This window comes from Phaethon aethereus, assembly GCF_964289735.1.
Source record: "Phaethon aethereus genome assembly, chromosome: 34".
Taxonomy (NCBI): Eukaryota; Metazoa; Chordata; class Aves; order Phaethontiformes; family Phaethontidae; genus Phaethon; species Phaethon aethereus.
The window spans coordinates 645,802-665,849 of NC_138610.1; the positions used below are offsets into that span (position 1 = coordinate 645,802).

The following is a 20,048-nucleotide window of genomic DNA, read 5'->3' on the forward strand; positions in this document are numbered from 1 at the left end:
TACAAGCATGTACAGATGGTCCATCTTCCTCACAGTCCTTAGGTTGCAAATGATCCATCAGGTTTTGTTTTTAGATAAACAAAAAGGGGGAGATGTTGGGATCACCCTGCATGGCTCGACCTTAAGGAGAAGGAGCTGTGGCACTGAGAATCTGGTAAACAACTGGATATCTGCACGGCTCGGCCTTGAGGAGAAGGAGCTGTGATAAACAACTAAGAAGAAGCGAGGAAAACAGGAACACCTGCAAGCAACAATCCTGACTGTGTGAGGGGCGCGTGGACAGCGCGTGATATTTTGTATATAGCCAATTGCAATAGTGTGTGTAACAAGTTGTAACCAATCATGAGTGTGTGCGCAGTGACTAAGCGAAAATTATGATATATATTGGAGTCAGACAAGACAATAAACGGCTTCGGAATATAACTCTCATAGACTTGTGAAGTCCATCCTTCTCCCGCATTCTTGGATTAGGCCATTGGCTTGTTTGGCTTTGGCTTCTTGTTTAGTTCCAGTCTTTGTGTTGCCACTGTCATTCATACCTCAACTGACCTACTCTCGCTCGCTCTGTCCGTCCCAGTGTCCTCGGCTGAGGCAACGGACGGATGCAATGCTGATGGACGGCAGCAGTGAGCACAGCTGTGGGAGGTGCGCCCAGGGAGAGGAACTCTTCCACGTAGTGACCGAGCTGCGGGAGGAGGTGACTAGGTTGAGGCTATCAGGGAGAGCGAGCAAGCGAGAGACTCTTAGAACTGCACCCTGCCTTCCCTGGGACAGGCCCACCAGGCAGACGGGACGCATCATATGGGGGATTCCCTATCCTCTGCCCAGCTGGCTGAACACAGTGACTCCAGTATGCCCTCCGGAAGTCCAAAGGGGCAGTTCTGCTGTGGTTTCTAACACATCAATAACCCTTGCGTCTTTGCTGTCACACAGCTCTCCATGCTCCCTACCTCCACTGAGCTGGCAGACTGCAGCACCTCGCTAGCACCATCCCTCAAACATCGGCGTGCCGCCCCCAGGCTCATCTCTAGCGAGCCTGGTTTTATCCCCTTCCCCCTTCGAATCTAGTTTAAGGCTCTTTCATGGAGCCCTGCTAAGTCCTGTGCAAAGACCCTTTTCCCCCTTTGAGACACGTGTACCCCACCTGTCACCAGCAGGCCTGGTGTCGTGTGGACCAGCTCATGATCAAAAACCTCCCAATTCTGCCGGTGTCACTGGGCTCAAGCTGCTGGCTCTTCCTGTTCCTTCCGTCAGCATTCCTGCAACTGGAAGGACCGAGGAGAACCTACTTGTGCTCCTGATCCCTTAGCCAGTCGTGCCAAGGCCCCGAAGTCTCTCTTGATTGCCCTTGGACTTCTTACTGCAACTTTGTCACTACCTACATGAAAAATCAATAATGGAGAATAATCTGAGGCCGTACCAGGGTAGGAAGCTTATTCTTCACAGCTTTAACTGGGGCCCCAGGGAGGCAGCAGACTTCCCTAAGAAGTGGGTCCGGTCTGCATATGGGGCCTTCTGTGCCCTTCAGAAGGGAGTCTCCTCTGACAATGACCTGTTGTCTTCTTTTTGTGGAAGCGGTACCAGTACAAGCAGATGGGTTTATGGCAATAACCATCAATGGCCATTGGCTCTTTGACCGAACTTCCCGTAAATGCAAGAAGAGACACTCGGACACCCTGAGATGTCCCCTCCCTTCGCTGGGCCTGGGCACGGGCAGCCAAGTGCCGCACGGCAAAGCCCACTGCATCTTCCCCAGGCTGTCTTGTCCTGGCCGGCTGCTGCCAGGAGGGGACAGCGGGTGGTGACAGCCTGGGGGTGACAGGAGGGACAGCAGGTGGTGACAGGCCTGGGGGGTGACAGGAGGGTCACCACAGGCCTGGGGTGTGACAGGACACCAGGCAGTGGCAGGCCCAGGGGGATGACAGGAGGGACACCACAGGCCTGGGGTGTGACAGGACACCGGGCAGTGACTGGCCAGGGGGGTGACAGGAGGGACACCACAGGCCTGGGGTGTGACAGGACACCAGGCAGTGGCAGGCCCAGGGGGGTGACAGGAGGGACACCACAGGCCTGGGGTGTGACAGGACACCAGGCAGTGGCAGGCCCAGGGGGGTGACAGGAGGGACAGCACAGGCCTGGGGTGTGACAGGACACCAGGCAGTGGCAGGCCCAGGGGGGTGACAGGAGGGACACCACAGGCCAGGTGAGGCGCGGGGGGGTGCAGTGTTCCGTTGGGCACGCGCAGTGATGCGATCAGGGCAGCCCCTGCGGCTGGCGTCCGTTAAACCGCCAACGGAACGCTGAGGCAGAGGTGCCCGAGTGCCCACAGCGAGTGGTTGGGCCTGGGAGCGCTGCGTGAGAGAGGGAGCAGAGGCCGAGCCGGGGCCGCGGGGGCCTCTCCCCGTCATCCGCCCGCCCGCCCGTCGCTGAGGGCCGCAGGCCGGACTTGTTGCGGGGGTGAGCTCAGCCCCCTCGGTCCGCTGTAGTAGACGCCATCGGGGAGCAGGCCCCGACCATGTCGTGCGTCCACTACAAGTTCTCCTCCAAGCTGAGCTATGACACGGTCACCTTCACTGGCCTCCACATCTCCCTGTGCGACCTCAAGCGCCAGATCATGGGCCGGGAGAAGCTGAAGGCGGCCACCTGTGACCTGCAGATCACCAACGCCCAGACCAAAGAAGGTGCGTGGGGGCGGCGGGCGTGGGGGCTCGGGGACTGCCCGGCTGGCAGTGTCACAGACCACCCTGTGATGGCCATGGCCTGTGGGAGCCACGCTCTGCTCTTTGTGGCTCGTCCCCACGTAGCCTGAGTCAGCCTGAGGCCCATCTTGCCGGCCTCCGGGGGGACTGGGAGGGCAAGCGGCGTGGGGGCTTACACGGGGTGGGAAGCGATAATGTGATTTGGCCACGCTCGGTAGCTGTGGCTTGTGTTGGGGGCCTCAGGGCTGTTCTTTTGTAGTTGCTGTTCTGACAACTACCTTCAGATCTGTGCTTTGGGCGCGGAGCAGGCATAGAAGAATGTGTGGTTGATGTGTGATGTACAGGGCTTAGAAATTTTTGCTTTCCTGGAATTCTGCTAGGTAAAATGATAAGGAAATATGGGAGGATATCTTATATTAATAACCTCTCCAGATGTCTTGGAAATCAGGTGGAGAAAGCTGAAAGGGATGGGAAGAGAACAGGTGGCTACTTTGAAGAAATAAATTGTCTTTGGTGACTTCGTTTTGTGATCACCTTGCTTTACTCCACTGCACTGGAAAACTGGCTTGGTGGCTGTTGCAGCAACTGCTCGCTAGCAACACTTTGGATCAAGAGTGTAGCTGTGAGTTACCATCTGTGCAGACCCTCTAATGGCCCCTCTGCCATGGATGTTCTCCGTATCTAAATGACACCTTGGAATTTCTTGTTAATATCGCTTCTTTTCTACACCAAAGACATTGTCGTTCAGGTGCTATCGAGCATCATTTCACCATATGTCTCTAAGCATTTTTTTTCCCTGGTACTGCGTGTGAACCATATCAGGGCACTACTGAAGTTTTCCGGCAGAACATTTATGGTGACTATACGTAAGAAACGTTCTTAGAGAAGTCATAAATTCTTTTAAACCTAAAAAGTGGTGCTTGATTCTCAGAGATGATAATGGTTTCGTGGTACTTAGTATGATATTTCAGTTTGGTAAGCTGCTGTCTTGACAAGTTTGAATGTGATTACAGGCCTTGGGGTGTGACTTTTCAGAAATAGAAAGATTTGTTGCCAAGTCTCTGCTCGGGGATATTGCTGCCCAGGAGGAAAAGGTTCCTGCTGGGAGATGCCAGTTTTGTCCGAGAGCTGCTAGACTAAGCTGGCATCTGTTAAATTCAAATCAAGCAAACAAAAATTTCCAGGCACTTCAGGAATAGTGCTCCAGCTTTAATCCTTTCCTATTAAAAGAAGAAAAAGAAAGTTAACTTTTTAGTCTGCGTTGTTTGACTTCACCTTTATTAAGGTGCCATCAACCAAAATGAATTCAATTAATCGAGGCGAAGGAAATAGAAATGTATTAAAGCCAACTGGTACCACATCCCTTAAGTCTTAAGTCTGCAGTCTTAAGCTGCAAGCCATACGCAGAGGTGGCCGGCTGTCTTCTGTGTTCTGTCGGCCTTGAGCACCAGCAGCGTGGCCGAATCGCTTTTAGTGAACAGCTATGAAAGCAACGGCGCAGAGATTTCATGCTTTAGCTAAGGGCCTGTTTTGTTGCAGGGCAAGCTTGTCTGACTTCAGATCTGCTTTACACAGGTGAGACTTGGCTGTGCTTTGTTTTTCTCCAAAGATCTCTTGGTTTTGTAGCCTAACAGAAGCAAAAGCCACTTAAGCTAGATCAGGACAGAACCTCATGCGCTAGCAGACTCTCCTTTAGTGACCTTTGGGAGCATTTTGCTGTTGGCATTCACGCTCTCTCAAAAAAAACTGGAAAAGATTGTGCTGCTTGCGTTTGGTTCTCAAACCTGAAGATTTCTTGGAATGTACTGCTAGTGTGCTGAGACGATAAAAATGCACCGTTACATCTGAAATCTGGCTTTTCTATCTGCAAAGGGCTTCCCTCTCTGCCGCGCTGTGTAATTACATATTCATATACATTCTTATGAATTGACTAATGTTTTTTTCTGCATTTATGTTGTTTTCAGAATACACAGAGGCTAATGCCCTGATTCCTAAGAACTCATCAGTAATTGTGAGAAGAATCCCTGTCGGAGGAGTTAAAGCTACCAGCAAAACATACGTTCTGTAGGTATCCATAAAGCACTGTGTTCTGTGTTAGTGGTTTGGGTGTGTTACCTTTTCTATTTGATGTTCGTTTCCAGAGGCACTCAGATTGTATCTTTCTGGTTAAAGCTGCTGTTAGTTTTTGTTGTAATGGGGTAGATTTTATTGTTCCTGTCCCAAAGAAAACTTATGCTTTTTGGCCTGCTGGGACATGGGGTTCAAACTCCAACAATGGTAACTGTTAAGAATGATTCTATTTGGTTTGATCTTGGGGTTGTTTTTTCTGAGCGCCAAGTTTTCGATGCTGTTTCCTCTACGTGGAGAGATTCCTTGTTATACGTGTTTGCTTGTCTTGCTTTTAGAGTGAAGACAGGTACGCATTGGAGTGTAAACTTAGAATTTGTTCCCATCTCAGAAGAGTCTGATTCTCAGTGTTTCTGCGTCTATTTGGGGCAGGGGGGGTGGCATATGGCAGGTATCCTTATGCCCCAAATCTGGTGTTTTTGCATACTAGCTAGAGGGGAAAGAGCAAGGCTTGCCAGCTCTGCTGATGGGACACTTGGGATGATGCAGGAATTATTTGTTCACTACATCGATGGCTGCATGTCTCATTCATGATGATCTGCATGCAGATACAGATCAATGAGTATGTGGAATCTCAGCAAGTTCCCAGATGTAATAAATATTTCCCCAAATACTGTAGCATTTTCAAGGTTATCTTAAAGCAAATTCTGGCAATTAAGTCCCTTTTTTTTTTTTTTTATTTCCCTACAGGACTCCTAAATCGCAGAAAATCCTAGGCACTGCCTTCAGGTGACATTTCTACTACTATTTTTAGTCACCATGTTTAAGACACAAAACTGTAGTACAGACTTCATATTTTTGATACTTATGTAGCAGAGACAAAATATCTGAGGCACTTTGGTGTTCTATTTCTGTAAGTCTTAGAGTAATTTTCTGACAAAGTAGAAATGGGCTTCTGGGGTTTTTTTAGTTGCACTGAAGGTACCAAGAGAGAGCCGTTTATGTATATGAATACGTTTCCACATGCACTAGACTATCAGCACATCACGTTTTGATGTTCAAGTTCTGTAATCTGTCGTCACTGCTGTGTGTTGGGCACAAGGGCTTTCTTTTAAGTTCTGATCACTTTTATTTCTTCTTCCAGATGTCAAACTGAGCCAGTGAGTGGAATATCAAGAGGCGTATGTAAAACACCATCTCACACTTTTTTCTACACACTGCACTTAATTCCAATCAATGTAGCCTTGTGTTAATTTCCCCAACATTAACCTAATATATTTTCCACTAAAACATAGATGCTGTATGTACAATGTATTTGATTCAGCATCATAGAAATTTTATTCTACGTTTCTAAAAAACTAAGCAGTGATTCGGATATCTTTCTTGATGATGTTTTACTAGTGTCAGCTTAACTGCTGCTTGTGGCATCATAGAATTCAATATCCTGGAAAAGGAACCAGATGAGAGCTACCCTTTTGACTTGTGGAAAAACTGCATGTCATCTTAGATCCCAGCAAATGCCGCAGTCCGTTGCTGACTGGTGGCCTGAGGACTTCATTCCTGCAAGCTGTTGCAGGAGGTAGCTGGGAGGGAGGAGTGTGGTTGCAAAGGAGAAAAAAAAAAATCCCAGGATTGTGCTCTGAATCCATGTTTTTGTCATCATTAAGACTTGGTTTTGGTCTGCTGGCAAGGAGAAGAATATTAAATTCTCACACTTCCCAATCTAATTTGCGTAGTGTGGCCTGCGGTCTAATACACGACAAGAAATCCATTTTCTCAGTTTTTATAGGCTACTCTGTCATGGCAGACACCTTAATTTCAATAATTTGAGCAGCTTATTTTTTTTCTTGATAAAGTGGTGGGTTTCTTTTATGGCGGATGCTTTGGAGTGGTGTTTGCATTTGGGTTTTGTGGGGTGTGGTGAGCCTGGCATTTTTAAACTTATGGAGAGGAGAGGCAGAGTTCCTGTTTCAGGGCTGATGTGCCCATGCTTGATTTTGACAGGCAACTAGGCTGTGTTCATACTGGCATAGCCGTGTGCATTTATAAATGATGAGACGCTGATTGATTTACAAACTACACTGAAAATAAGTTTTCTGTAGTGATGCTTCCTTCCCCAAGAAACATAAATATTGTTTTAGAATCCCTTTTAGCGGACAGTTGACAGCTTCCTTACCCCTTGGACTTTTAAGCAGTTGTGAGCATTTGACAAGGCTCCCTCCCTGAGACATTCTGGAGCAATACATAATCTCAAGCGGCTTTGGTTGTTTTAGTTTCTTCTCTTTAACCACATAGGCACTCCTAAGCTGTCGTGGGTTTGGACTTTGTTTTGAACACAGGCAAATGACACTAGGTTGGAAATGCCTCTTTCAGTGATGCTCAGAGCATATAGTGCAGAATTTCCGACTACCGTAGAGGTTGACTATTGCTAGGTTTTGATTGTAAAACTTAAAGATGTTTTTAATTTTTTGTGAACAGAGTGATGACTCTTCTGCACCTCTTTCTCTGGCCCAGCTGATTAAGGTATATATATTTTTTTTTCCTGTCAAATACATTAAAAAAAAAGTGTTTGCTTCAAATTTTTAAATTGTACACTGTGATCTATAGCAGGATAACTGTTGTAATGGGAAGAAAAATTTAATGTAATTTTTAATAATTTATTTATTTTAACTTTAAAGCCTGTGTAGCTGTTGATAGTATCCTGTGAAGAGCAGTTCCCACTTTGGGAAGATCGAAGGGGAGTGCCTTATCAGCCTGCACATAGTGTTGCAGTATGACTCAGCTTCAAGACACAAAGCAGCAGCCTTGCAGAAGCTGTTGACTTGTTCACACATTTCGTTAGGTTTACACTGGAAACGAACACAATGTTCACAGAAGAATTGAATTGGCTGTTGGTTATGGACATCTTGGGGGCGGTTGCAACAGCCAAAGTAGAAGCGTTTCTGTCGCATGGGCAATGGCATGGCTATTTTTGAATTTCTAGTCATTATAGTTATAGATCCGTTCTTGGAATGCTGCACAATTTCATAAATTGCAGTATATCTAGAGTGGACAACACGGTCTAATTTGTTGGGGCACAGAGTGGATTGTGCAAATGTTCCTAGTTACATCAGTTAATATGAAGAATTTAGCAGGGGGGAACGTGCAGTTTGGACTGCCTACAGCACGAGTGGTCCAATTTCTACTGAAAAGAGTCTTTTGTCTTGCTGAGGGGCTCTAAAAAGCTTGAATCTCTGTAATGCTTCTGTGTCTGAAGCTGAATTTCAACAAGCAAAACCAACTTCCCTGACCTTTAAGTTGTGTATCCTTCTGATGCTGCAAATGTAAACAATGGTACTTGCCTTCATCTTTCTCAATTCAATGTACAGTGGCTGTCTTCTCCTTCAAATAGACTGGAGCTTAAAGATCCCTTTAATAATAGCGGCAGGTCTAACTTTTTCTGTGCATAGCTTCAGTCCACTTGGAAGAAAACTGGAGTAGGTGCACAAGTCTTTATAAGGTCCAACCTGAGCCTAAGGTTTTGAGTGCCCAAGAATGCCCTTTTCAAGTAGGTTAACAGGCACATAAGCATCATTTCATGGTGTAAGGACTCCCCAGAACACTTTCAGCACAACTATTTTTTATATAAGCAACTGTTTTCAGGCAACCTCAGCTAGTGTTGTGCTGCTCTGTACAGGCTTGGGTGAGTGGTGTTGTCTTTGGCTGTGTTTCTAATGTGCCTCTCAAACGATTACTTGTTAAACAACAGACTGCCAATCTGGCTGAAGCCAATGCTGCCGAAGAAGATAAAATAAAAGCCATGATGATCCAGTCTTGCCGTGAATATGATCCAGCCAAGTAAGTGTGGATAATGTCAAATCCGATCTTTGGCGACGATGGAAAAACTGTAAACTTGTTGGTTTTAACAAACATGGATTTAACACATGCATCCTTTTTCTTTTTTTTCCCCAAAACACCTTTAGTTACACGAAGAAAGCCTTGGGTCCACCTCTGACATCATATACTTGCTTTGGTTGTGGAAAACCTGGCCACTGTGTAAAGAACTGCCCAACAAAGGGGGTAAGATTGCGGGGGACTTCTGGTGTGACTTACTTTTAAATTGTTTTCCCTTGGCAGTTCCGTAACAAATACATGAATACTCATGTTAAGAATTGTTTCTTTTGGGGTGAAATTCAGAGGTCATGTGGCAATGTTGCAAAGCCCTTTACAATTCACGGGAAACCTGGAGTTATAAATGCAACATTTTCTTCCTTCTAGGCCATGGACATTACATATGTCCATAGATCTTTCTCTGCACACTGCCACGCATATTTTATACATTTCAACTTTATTGGAAATTTTTCTGGTTTCAATGCTTTTTAATGACAGTTCACAGTTTTCAGTAGTTTGTAAAAACCCAAGATGTTTCTGTCGACCCCATCCGTTCCATGTTTGCGTGTTTTAGTTACACAAGCACCTGGCTGAGTAGCCATGCCGTTTGACATCAGTTGCTGAATGTATATGCGTGAGATATGAATTCCACCTTCACTAGAGAAGGTGAATCTCAGTTTCTCAGTGTCGGATTCAGAGCACCAAGTTAAGCTCTCACTCTGAACTGCGCTTTGAAGGAGGAGCGGGGTTGTGTCTCTTCTCCGAGTGGATGGTGAGCCAAGGGATATTTCACCCTTAAGGAACCTGACGTTAAGCCAAAGGATGTTGACCGAGTTCAAAACACTGCTCAAGCCTTTGGGACACCCTGGCTATATTCCTTTAGGAAGAAAGGTATTTTAGTTGAGCAAGCCTTACACTGGGTAAAAGCAGAGGATTAAAGGCTTTTGCTGCTGAAAATCAACATTGAAATGTCCTTTTAAGGGTGGGTCTTAAGATGAGAGATATCTGCACTTCTTTTCTTAACAGGACAGAAATTTTGAGTCTGTTCCCAGAATTAAAAGGAGCACAGGAATTCCGAGGAGTTTCCTGATGGAGGTGAAAGATCCCAGTATAAAGGGTGCTATGCTGACAAGCACTGGGAAATACGCCATACCAATTATTAGTGCGTAAGTATGGGATTAATGGGACTGAGCAGAAAGGGAACGAGAGAAACCATGCGTGTGTGTCTGAGTGGCAATGCAAGCAAGTTGGCCAGCGTCTGTAATTACGAGGGAGGAAGCACCGTCATTGTATCGTTGCCTTAAAATCTGTGATACTTTCTAATATGGAAATAGGCTGGTCCTGCTGTTCGCACCCCTGGAAGTTGGTTCAACTTGTGGTACACCTAGAATCTGTAGGTCTGCAAAAGATTTCACTAGTGCTTACCGTTGGAGTCATTCTCCTCGAAAGCTCGTTTTGCTTCTCTTTGACGTTTCAAAGGCTTCTTGCCCAATTTAGCAAATAGCTGTGTGACTGAGATTTCCTCCCCCTCTGGCTTTGATCAAATCTCATGTGTGAACCAGACGGATGTTTTCCTGTTTTGCTTTACCCTAAGAAAATCCTACTGTGTGGTGACAAGAGTGGCTGAGAAGAAATGCACTTGATAGCACTTCTGTTTGTGGCTGTCATGGATCTCCTTGTGTAGAAGCTGAGACATAGTTTTCTTTTATTCATAAAGTGTATTTAATCGGAGACTCACTTGATCCTGAGCCTGCAATTTACATTGACCCTCTGGCAGAGGAGAGGTGGGATTCATTTCAGCTGATTTCTGGATGTCGAAAAATGATTTTTCTAGTCTGAGCCAATCTCTTAGTTGATCCCATGAATGGGAGAGTTCTGCAGAAGGAAAATTGTTCCCCCTCCCTCTTCTGGTGTGGTGGCCAAAGAGAAGTAGTTGAAACTAAATGCCTACGCTTTAGAAGGCTAATGTGGACTGAGAAGAATGCCATCTATTTTACCTTCCTTGCGGAAAATCCAAAGCTTGGAAAAGTTCTCCTTTGCCCATCTTTCACTTGTTGTTTTTCCTTCCCCGCCCCGCCTCCAGGGAAGCGTATGCTAGAGGAAAGAAGGAAAAGCCTCCCTTTTCACCAGAGGAGCCGTCCTCCTCCTCCTCCTCAGACGCTCCTGTTCCAGAGGAGTTGTTATGTCTCATTTGCAAAGAGGTCATGAGTGACGCAGCTGTTACTCCCTGCTGTGGAAACAGTTACTGTGACGAATGTAAGTCTTACTCCCACGGTTGTTAACTCAAAACATGGCATCTGACCTTCCGAAGGCAGAACTGGGAGAGAACGAAATTACTTGGTTACCCGTTCTGTTTGATACCTGAGTATACCCAGAACGGGAGAGGACCCTTCTTATGCAAAGGGCAGAAAAAAAAGGCAGAAAGCTTTTTTCCCTGGTTACGTGTCTAGTTAAACCCTCTGTACATGTGGAAGGATGACTCTAAGAAGAATGTGTAACCGTGCAGGTGATTACAGTATGAGATACTGAATGCATTTAGTTTGTCCCCAGCCCTTTCTCTCATGCAAAATTCTATAGCCTGCTCTGGTGACTTATTGTGGTCTGCAACAAACGGAGAGTTGGGCGTTTAATCCACATTCTTCTCCACAGGAGAGTTGGTGAAATCCTTCAGAACTTGAATCTATGAACGGTTTTTTGAGATGTGTTTTATTCATCAACCTTGAGGTTGGTGACTTCTCACTGTCCTGCACAGTGGAAAGACCAGTCCAAACATCAAGACACAGCCTACTCTACAGCTTCCAAGTAACAACAGTGAAATATCAACACTGCTTAGTTATTTGCTGCATGCTGGACATTTTTTACACTATTGGACATTTACCGCTTCAGGCTCTCAGTTCAAGACCGTATTCACCCATTAATCATATACGTGTTTTTATAATTGATTAGAACCCCAACATTTTCCTTAGTTTTGCTGAAAACTCTTTTGACGGTTCTCGTTATTCACAGGTATTAGAACAGCGTTACTGGAATCTGAGGAACATACATGCCCAACGTGTCATCAAACAGACGTTTCTCCCGATGCTTTAACTGCCAACAAGTTGTTACGCCAGGTGACATGCTGACATTTATGTAAACTGTTTGTTAGACAGGTCTATTTGCAAAAAGCTGAAAGGGAAGAAAATACTCGTTTACATCTCCTTAAGCAAGGCTAAATGGAATAAGGCTAAATTTACTTTTCAGAGACGTTATCTGGTGTTAGAGAAGCTTACAACTCTTTAGAGAGAATCTGGCAAATTCAGGTCACACTTTTGCTTAACGTGATTGCCTCACTTTCAAATTTGGTGTTAACACTGAGGTACTGTAAATAGAGATACTCTGCGTTACCCATCGTTAGGGTCAGTGTTTCACCTGATGTCTTCCTATACCTGTATGTTGATTGATTTTAGGATTGATAATGTTTACAGGAACACACAAGTAATTTTGCTCTGGGGAGGCTTTTGTTCGTACATCTACTGAAGTTTCATAGTGCCTTTCTGTATGTGTTTTTCTGCCTCTAGGCTGTGAACAACTTCAATAATGGAACTGGCTACAGAGAGCAGATTCAGCAGCAACATGAGCAGCAGCCGCCACCTCCACCACCTCCACCACCACTAACGAGACAAACAAGAGCGCACAACATGCAGCCTCAGCTCCGGCCAGCAGTTTCCAGACAGCAGGACCCACTAATGACTCCATTAGCATCCCTGGCTCCTCATTCTGCTGCTGCTTTGTCATCGTTGGCCTCTGGTCAGTCCTCTGTGGCCGTTGGGCTGCCAGTAAATCCGTCTTCTGTCGTCACCTCTGGTCTCCCTCCAGCAGTGTCCCTGTCTCTCTGTGCTGAACAGCCGGACGGACCTCTTTGGTAAGTAAATCTGTAGATCAACAGGGATATAAAGGACACTAAAATGCTCAAGTTAGATTCTTCTTCTTGTTGAGCTTCTCCACTAGCTATTTATCTATCGGTAGTGACAGTTCCCGATACTAGTGGAAGTTCTGGGTTTTGTATTTACTTTGAATGAGGACACTTTGATAACTCGGAAGTGTGTCTCATGCAAGGATTTTCTCAGAAGTATTTCTTGCTCAGTTCCCTTATCAGTCATTGTCTATGAGTTTTACCCTGAAAGAGGCACATTTTGCCCAGGGGCCCTTTGGATTTATGTGGCTAGCAATTCCTAAAGGAGCCCTCTAGTTATGTCAAAGCTTCTTGAGTGCATTAATTTCTCTCTAGTACGGAGGAAGCAACAGTTTCATGAAACCTGTAAAAGCACAATTAGAGCTAAAACTGAGCAGGTGTTTTCCTATTACTTTTTTCTACGGTATTTCTACCATCAATCTTACGATAAGTCAGAGTCATCCTCAGTAACACAAAGGGCAGTCGGTGACGCGTGCTGACCTGGCTAATAAACGCTGAAACGCCGTAACTTTGAAGTATTTACAAACATGAAAGTCTGAGTTTGCAGCCCGGTGAAGTCACATGAAAAGACGTGAAAGATCTGTACGATTGTTTAGGGCTTGTGGCCTTTCAGCTTTATGCCTGGGCTGCAAATAGCCTCTCTGTCCAGAAGACTGTCAGGCTCAGCTGTAGCGTTGAATGCAAAGAACGGCAATTCAGAAGAACCTCTAAGGCAGCCTCTGCACTCGCACATAAACATTTCCTCATAGAATTTCAGTTCTTGCGTCTTCCAAAACTGAGATTCAGTGTGTGACTTGTATGTGCTCTAACCCTTTCACGTGCAGCTAGCTTAAGAAGATATTTTTCCAGTGAGCTTTCTCTTGGCATGCCAGTAGTCCAAATCGACTTCTTTCCAGTCTTCATTAAGAATGGGCCAACTTCACATCTGTAAATCTGATGAAGATTTTTAAATTTTTTTTTCCTGTTTACAGTAGTCAGCCTTTTCTCACCTTGGACTTGCTATTTCCAGTAGCACTTGAAAACGCTGTTTGAATAATAACTTTTTTTTTTTTTTTTGTAGTGATGCTGATACTGTGTTACCTCCTGCTGCTCTGGTGACTGCTACTGAACTTCTGAAATTTCCCTCTCTGTCAACCAGCAGCTTGTTGGAAGAGGAGGTCAGTTTTCTTTCAAATGATGCAGTGACTGTTGCCTTTTAGTGGAGCTTAATTTCTATCTGTTTGCATGTATTGACAAGGGCGATCACGTTCCTGCACTAAGGCAACCAGCGATCCCAAGTCTTCTGGGCCCCCAAGGGCAATCAGTACCCTCAACCGGTAAGTCACTATAACTTTAGAATTTCTTTTAAAAAGCTGTCCTGAGATAAACTAAATGGGATTTTTTTCTTTTTCCTCTCCCTACGCCAAAAGCTCATGCAATCACAGGCAGCACAGTTGGCTCAGCTGGTGGCAGACCAGGCTGGCAACGGTAAGTATTCTACAGAAATCCGGTATATTACGACCCGTAACCTGTTCAACGAGGCCGTAACACTTAACTTAGACAACAGCTGATTTATAATGGAGTAAGTATGCCCAGATAGTTGTGGAGAATACAAGCGGTGATTAATTTTTAAAGGGCTTAATTTGATTTGGCTTTGACAAAGGGGATCTGTGCTTGCAGTAGAGTATTTAAAGTAAAACTCCAGTACGTGATTGAAAAGAGGACTCTGAAAAAGGAGCAGTTTTTGAGGGAACCAGCAGTACATCTGAAAATGAAATATAACTAAAGGATTGGGTGGAAAGCCACCCTTTTGATTACTGACTGAACAGACCTGAAGACATTGATTTCCCAATACAAATCAGCCTCCAACATTCTTTATTTCACAACTTAGCGGATACTGGTGGAGCAAATTCTTGGAAAAGTCAAGGCTGTTATTTGATGACAATTTTGAATTTCTTCAATGTTCTCATCTCAACGAGCCAAGGTGCTTTCTCTCAGTGGGAGAGAGAGGCGTTTGTTTGATCTATTATTGCCGTGTCAAGTTAGTCCTTCCTTTTGGTACGCCTTTGTTAGAGATCGGTTGTAAGCGTGCATTGTGTGTATGATGTCTTAAAGATAAAGCACAACAAAAGCCAGGATGATTCCACAGATTTCCTAAAACTCTCAAATTCAGTAAGCAAGAAAATAACAATTCAGGGACAAGAACAGGCCAAAGACATCATCATGAGGCAAGACCACAGGAGATGCCTGTGGAAGAAGCTAAAAGAAGTTTGAGAGAAGATTAGTTAATATTTGTGCAGTACTTTGAGGATCAGAAGTGTGATCTTCAGTAGTAAGTATAAGCAGTAAGTACATCAAGGAGTGGCAGAGGAGCGGTGGGCGCTTGGCACATGGGACATGGGAGTGTCTTTTAAGCACGGGCAGCCTCCATCCACGGTCACAAAGCGGAGTATAAGGGGAGAAGACTGCGGGAGCTGTTGTGGGCGAGGGTCTGGAAGGCAAGCGTGAGGATCAAGAAGGGAGCGTAGTCTCAAGTGAAGGGAAAGCAGGGAGAAAAATGCTGAAGTTGAGGGTAGGAAGTGCTCGCCACCAGGCTGTCGCTTCATTCGCTTTCCTCTTTACAATCAGGGCAGAGTGTGACAAAGAGTGACACATGTTTTTGGGTTTCTTCAGAAGTTCAAATCGAGGACGCCTGCGCAGTGGACGTTCCCAAAGGACTCACGCCCCAACAGAAGCAGCATCAACATCCGTCGTCGTGCCTGTGCCTCCAGCTCCCTCATACCCTCCACCACCCCATGCACTTCCTTCAGGATATCCTCCAGCTCCTGCCAACATGTCATCAGCTTGGGTAGCAACAGCAGTGCCAAGGGCTCATGCAAATACCATCTTCATGACACAAGCACCTCCTTTATCAAGGGAGGAGTTTTACCGAGAACAGCAGAGACTGCAAGAGGAGTAAGTATTTGGCTCAATGAAGTTGCCTTGGTTTTCGTTGTTGTATTTCAATAGCATATCAGACTGCAGTTACACCACAGTGCACCTGACATCAACAAAATGCAAGAATCGTCACGGTGTCATAATGTCATGTCCTTTTTCTTTGCAAAGGGCAAACATGCAAAACTGAGACAAGACAAATGTAGTTCTAAAATATTGGCTAAAAGTTGTAGGTATTCTAAGCTGGTCTTCCTTCGATGTTAGCTGTTCACCTTTTGCATTTGCATGCAGTAGGCATTTTCTCCTAGTGGCCATGTTGTGTTTCTTGATGTCTTTTGGTAACGAAGGTCAAACTACAATGGTAGTAAAGGTCAAACTTGTTTTCACAGGGACAAGAAAAAGTCCAAACCCGATGAGTTTACAAAGGATGAGTTTGCTAAGGAAGTGATGGAATATAACAAGTCTCGAAAGGAGCGTTCGGTTTCCAGGTACGTGCTTTACATGTCCATTATGGAGAAGCAGATTGTCTGGAAGAATCAGGAGGCATTCCACTCCACCGCTCTGTTGCTAGACGGATGGGATGATCCCAGGGATTAGCAGCGACAGGAGTTTCATGTGTGCATTCCTAGCTTAAATAGGGCAGAGATTACAGTTGACTGGCAGTTATAATTTGGCAACAGCTGTTCAGGAACAGGTTTCTCTTTTAGTAAAGCTTCTCTGTAATGGCATCCTTCACCGCCTGACAGCCTTGAGGAGGCCAGAAATTGAAGAGGTGCAGTTGCTGGATTTTCTGCATCTCCCTATTCTGCTTGTAACCATTTCCTCAAAGCACTTTGGAGGAGATCTGTGAGAGACGTTGTCTTCATCTCCTCTTCTGTTTACCACATGTGGGTACACAGAGAGATTTCAAGCTGGACTGCAAACTGGTGGCTTATGCTAGTATGGTTTTGACCTTGTAAAATTTGTCTCATGACTCAGACTTGTTTGTAAGGAAATCTTGAATTGCTGAAGGACTTATAGAGGAGGGAAGATGCTCATGAACGTCTGCGGAATGATGCGAAAGGGTTCTTTAAAAAATAATAAAAGAACTCCTTGTGAAGAAAAACCTCAGGGTAGCTGATGTTTTCTATCCCCAAAAGTCACTTGGGCAGGAGTGCTGAAAAGCTCTCTCTTGCTCATGCTGCCAGTATCTGTCCTAGAGTAATGGCATTGAGTGATCCTAGTCGAGGCTGAGTTCAGAAGCTTTTCGAGATGATTTCTCTTGAAATGTGGTCACTATCCCTGGTTAGAGCTAGAGGTATGTGTAAGATTTTGCTAGCACATCTGGCCAGAAGTGTTGATTAATGACAACTGGACGTAAGAATTTTGCATCCCATACAAATTGCAAAGAAGTAGTGAAGTTAAATAGTCCAAGCAGCATTTTAACATTGATCTTTACTGTATTAATGCTACATCGTGTTCTCTCGATGTTTGATACTGCACGGTAGCCATGAAGACTTGCTCTTTTTGCATCTGACTGCAACAAAAGGGATTTGCACTGCGTGTAGTGGTTGAGGAGTGAAAAATGTGCACGTTCATGTCCCAGTAGAGGCCAGTATACAGCACCTTAAATCAATCAATAGCCAAAGGAAATCTGGGAGGAAAAAAGCTGGGGAGAGTAACTGTTTTGAATTAACTTCATCTGGTTTTTTGTGTTCTGGTTTTTTTAAGGTCCAACTCTCCAAAAAGCTGAGGAGAGTAACTGTTTTGAATTAACTTGATCAATTTTTTTGTGTTGTGTTTTTTTTAAGGTCCAACTCTCCCTGTAGTACTTCATCTTCCTCTACAAGTTCGCATACCTACTCCAAGTCAAGAACAGGTTCTTCCTACTCTTGCTCGTACTCTCGATCATTTAGTCGTTCCCATTCTCGCTCCTACTCACGATCACCACCATATCCAAGAAGAGGCAAAGGGAAGAGTCACAAGAACTGTCATTCCTGGTCAAGGCCACATGGTTATCACCGGTCGAGGTCAAAGTCACCCCCACACAGAAGACACCATTCACGGTCAAGGTCTCCAGTAGTCCGAGGCCAATCTCCCAGGAAATGGACTATATCTCAAGGGGAAGGAGGAAGGGAGTATTTTAACCGGTACAGACAAGTTCCACCGTATGATATGAAATCTTCCGATGGCAGATCTATTGACTTTGGAGATCCATTTGGAGAGCAAGGATACGGAGAATGGGAAAGGAACTACAGAGAGTGGTGTGAAAAGTTTTACAAGGGCAATGGTGTTGGTGCTCAACTTCATCCTCCAGTAAAGAGAGGGAACTTTTCTCCAGGCTGCTTTGGTCCACCTGGGACCAGACGAGAGTATTCGCCATATGCTCGGGGACATAGGGAGGATTATCCTGTGGGGCATAGGCAGCGCAGCTGTAATAGAGCTGGAAATTACCCTGAACAACCTTCCGGAAGAGAGAGCCGTGGCAACAAAGAGAGGGAGATGCAAAATCCACGTGGAGATGACAAAGGAAATAAACCTAAAAAACACCAGGAGGGAAGGAAAGAGGATGTAAATGAAGGCTTTCTCAATGCTGAGTTGCTAGAAGGTGCGAGAAAACCAAGAGAGCCAGTTACAGGAGAAGTTGTTCAAAGGGACTCATTGTTCATGCTCCCAAGCAGAGATGATGCCACCCCTGAGATGAGGGATGAGCATTTGGGAGCAGATTCTATGGCTTTCAAGCCAGGGTCTAAAAAGAAGAAAGAGAAGGATGAGCGAAAAGCAAAACCTGGCAAGACAAAGCGGGAAGCAGAAGTGGCTGTCCCTCCTCAGAAGGACAATATAAGAAAACGACCTAAAGCTTCCCAAGTGAAGGTGGACAGCGAGCGTGAAAAATCTCCTCAAATGGAACCTCCTGTGAAACAAGTGAAGGAGGACATGCCAAAGACAGACAATGTTTAAACATCTTCCTCTCAAAAGGATGCGAAGACTCTTGGTACCCCACAGAAAATTCATCCAAAAGTGACAGAAGATCACCCAGAAACTAGACCAGTCGTGGAGGAAAAGGCAAAGAAAGACCATCCAAAAGAAACCAACTCAGAGCAGAGGACAGGGAGAGGTCATTCAGCAATTACAATCAGAGGCTAAAGAGCCTCAACTTGGGAAAATTATTTTAAATTCTTGCCAACCAAAATCAGAGTAGGATAATGAGAAATAAGACGAAATCTTAAAACATATCCCCCCCATCCCTCCCTGCTTCCTGGGCTGTCACGAATGGATAATTTAGGCTGCTTGAAGAATCACCACCAAAGATACCAGAAAGCGCATGATTTTAATCTAGATTTGTAAAAAGCATGAGTTAGCAGAAGGCGATGGCAAGGTCCACTCTATTCCTTATTCAAGGTGGAAAAGCTGTGCAGATAGAACAATTAAACTGGAATGATTTACTCGTCTATCAAATCGAGTTAATGTGTATATTTGAGGAGGGAAAGTAGGAGAGACCCTCCCATTGAGTCACGAGGTTCAGAGAGGACCCCCGTGCTTTCTAAAGTCCTTTTCAGAGAGGAGTCTAGGTGCGACTGAATCCACTCCTATTCCCAGATTTGGTCAACAGTTTATGACTAAAGGGACAGGGTATCGGGGATTCTGGTGTAGTGATACAGACTATGATTTTGTGCTTCCTGTCACTTAAAGATGGCAATTTATCCAATACAAAATAGCAGCAATCACATTCACTAACAATGCCGAGATAAGTCACAGTATCAAATCATATAAAACTTAGCAGCATAATCCACTGAAACTTAGAAGTCCTTAATCACACGCACACCTATAGGTGTAGAGACAGAGACCCATAAAGAGATCTAGAGAAAAGAGATAGAGATGTACCAAGGTACCTATTCAATATCCCCCTGGAATTCAGTCAAATACTCACATCGAATGCTTTGTGTCGCTCAATGGCTGCACAGTCGAGCCTCTGAGCTGATCGTGAACTTGAGGGTTCACGGGCTCTGAGAGGCGTCCCACTCAGAGGGAGGTGCAGGTTGCAGCCCGCTGCGGTCCAGGGGAGCTCAAAGGGTCTCACTTGGGACCACACTTTATAGGACTGGGAGATGACTGACTTTAGGCATCAGTGAGTTTCCACAATGCAGGCAGGTGATTTCTCAAGGTTTTGACGTTACCGCTGCCAAGGATTGTCTGGAGATAATTGATTAGTTCCGTTCATGTCCTGTACCTTGTTCAGGTGATTGCGTCCCTGATACCCTCAGTGCCATTCTCCTCCTCGTCTACACAAGAGCGCCTGGTACAGCTGAGGGCCTCTCTCTGCCAAACCCTTTGTTCAGAGGCCGAGGCTGGTCAGGCAATTTAGAGTGGCCCAGGTACAAGGCAAAGGGCTGGGATGTGCACCAGCACACGGGCTCAGCTTTGCTCCGGATGTCTTTTCCGCAGGTCCTGCCAGGATCCTGCTGCAGCGCGGGTGTCCCACGGGGTTACGGCCTCCTTCGGGCATCCCCCTGCCCCGGCGGGGGGTCCTCCCCGGGTTGCAGGTGGAGATCTGCTCCAGCGTGGAG

General features: G+C 45.4%; 1 protein-coding gene across 1 annotated transcript; it reads left to right on the forward strand.

The window, feature by feature from the left end:
• Positions 1–2,170: 2,170 nt before the first annotated feature.
• LOC309414925 (E3 ubiquitin-protein ligase RBBP6-like) lies at positions 2,171–18,627 on the forward strand (the record flags this gene model as incomplete). The annotated part of the gene is given in 18 exon segments (XM_082012304.1): positions 2,171–2,681; positions 4,664–4,763; positions 5,517–5,555; positions 5,911–5,947; positions 7,245–7,289; positions 8,515–8,603; positions 8,729–8,825; positions 9,663–9,802; positions 10,720–10,892; positions 11,643–11,746; positions 12,194–12,537; positions 13,649–13,745; positions 13,826–13,904; positions 13,998–14,055; positions 15,241–15,522; positions 15,891–15,989; positions 17,292–18,438; positions 18,442–18,627. Coding segments are annotated over 18 exon segments (3,282 nt in total). The 5' UTR covers positions 2,171–2,515.
• Positions 18,628–20,048: the final 1,421 nt, after the last annotated feature.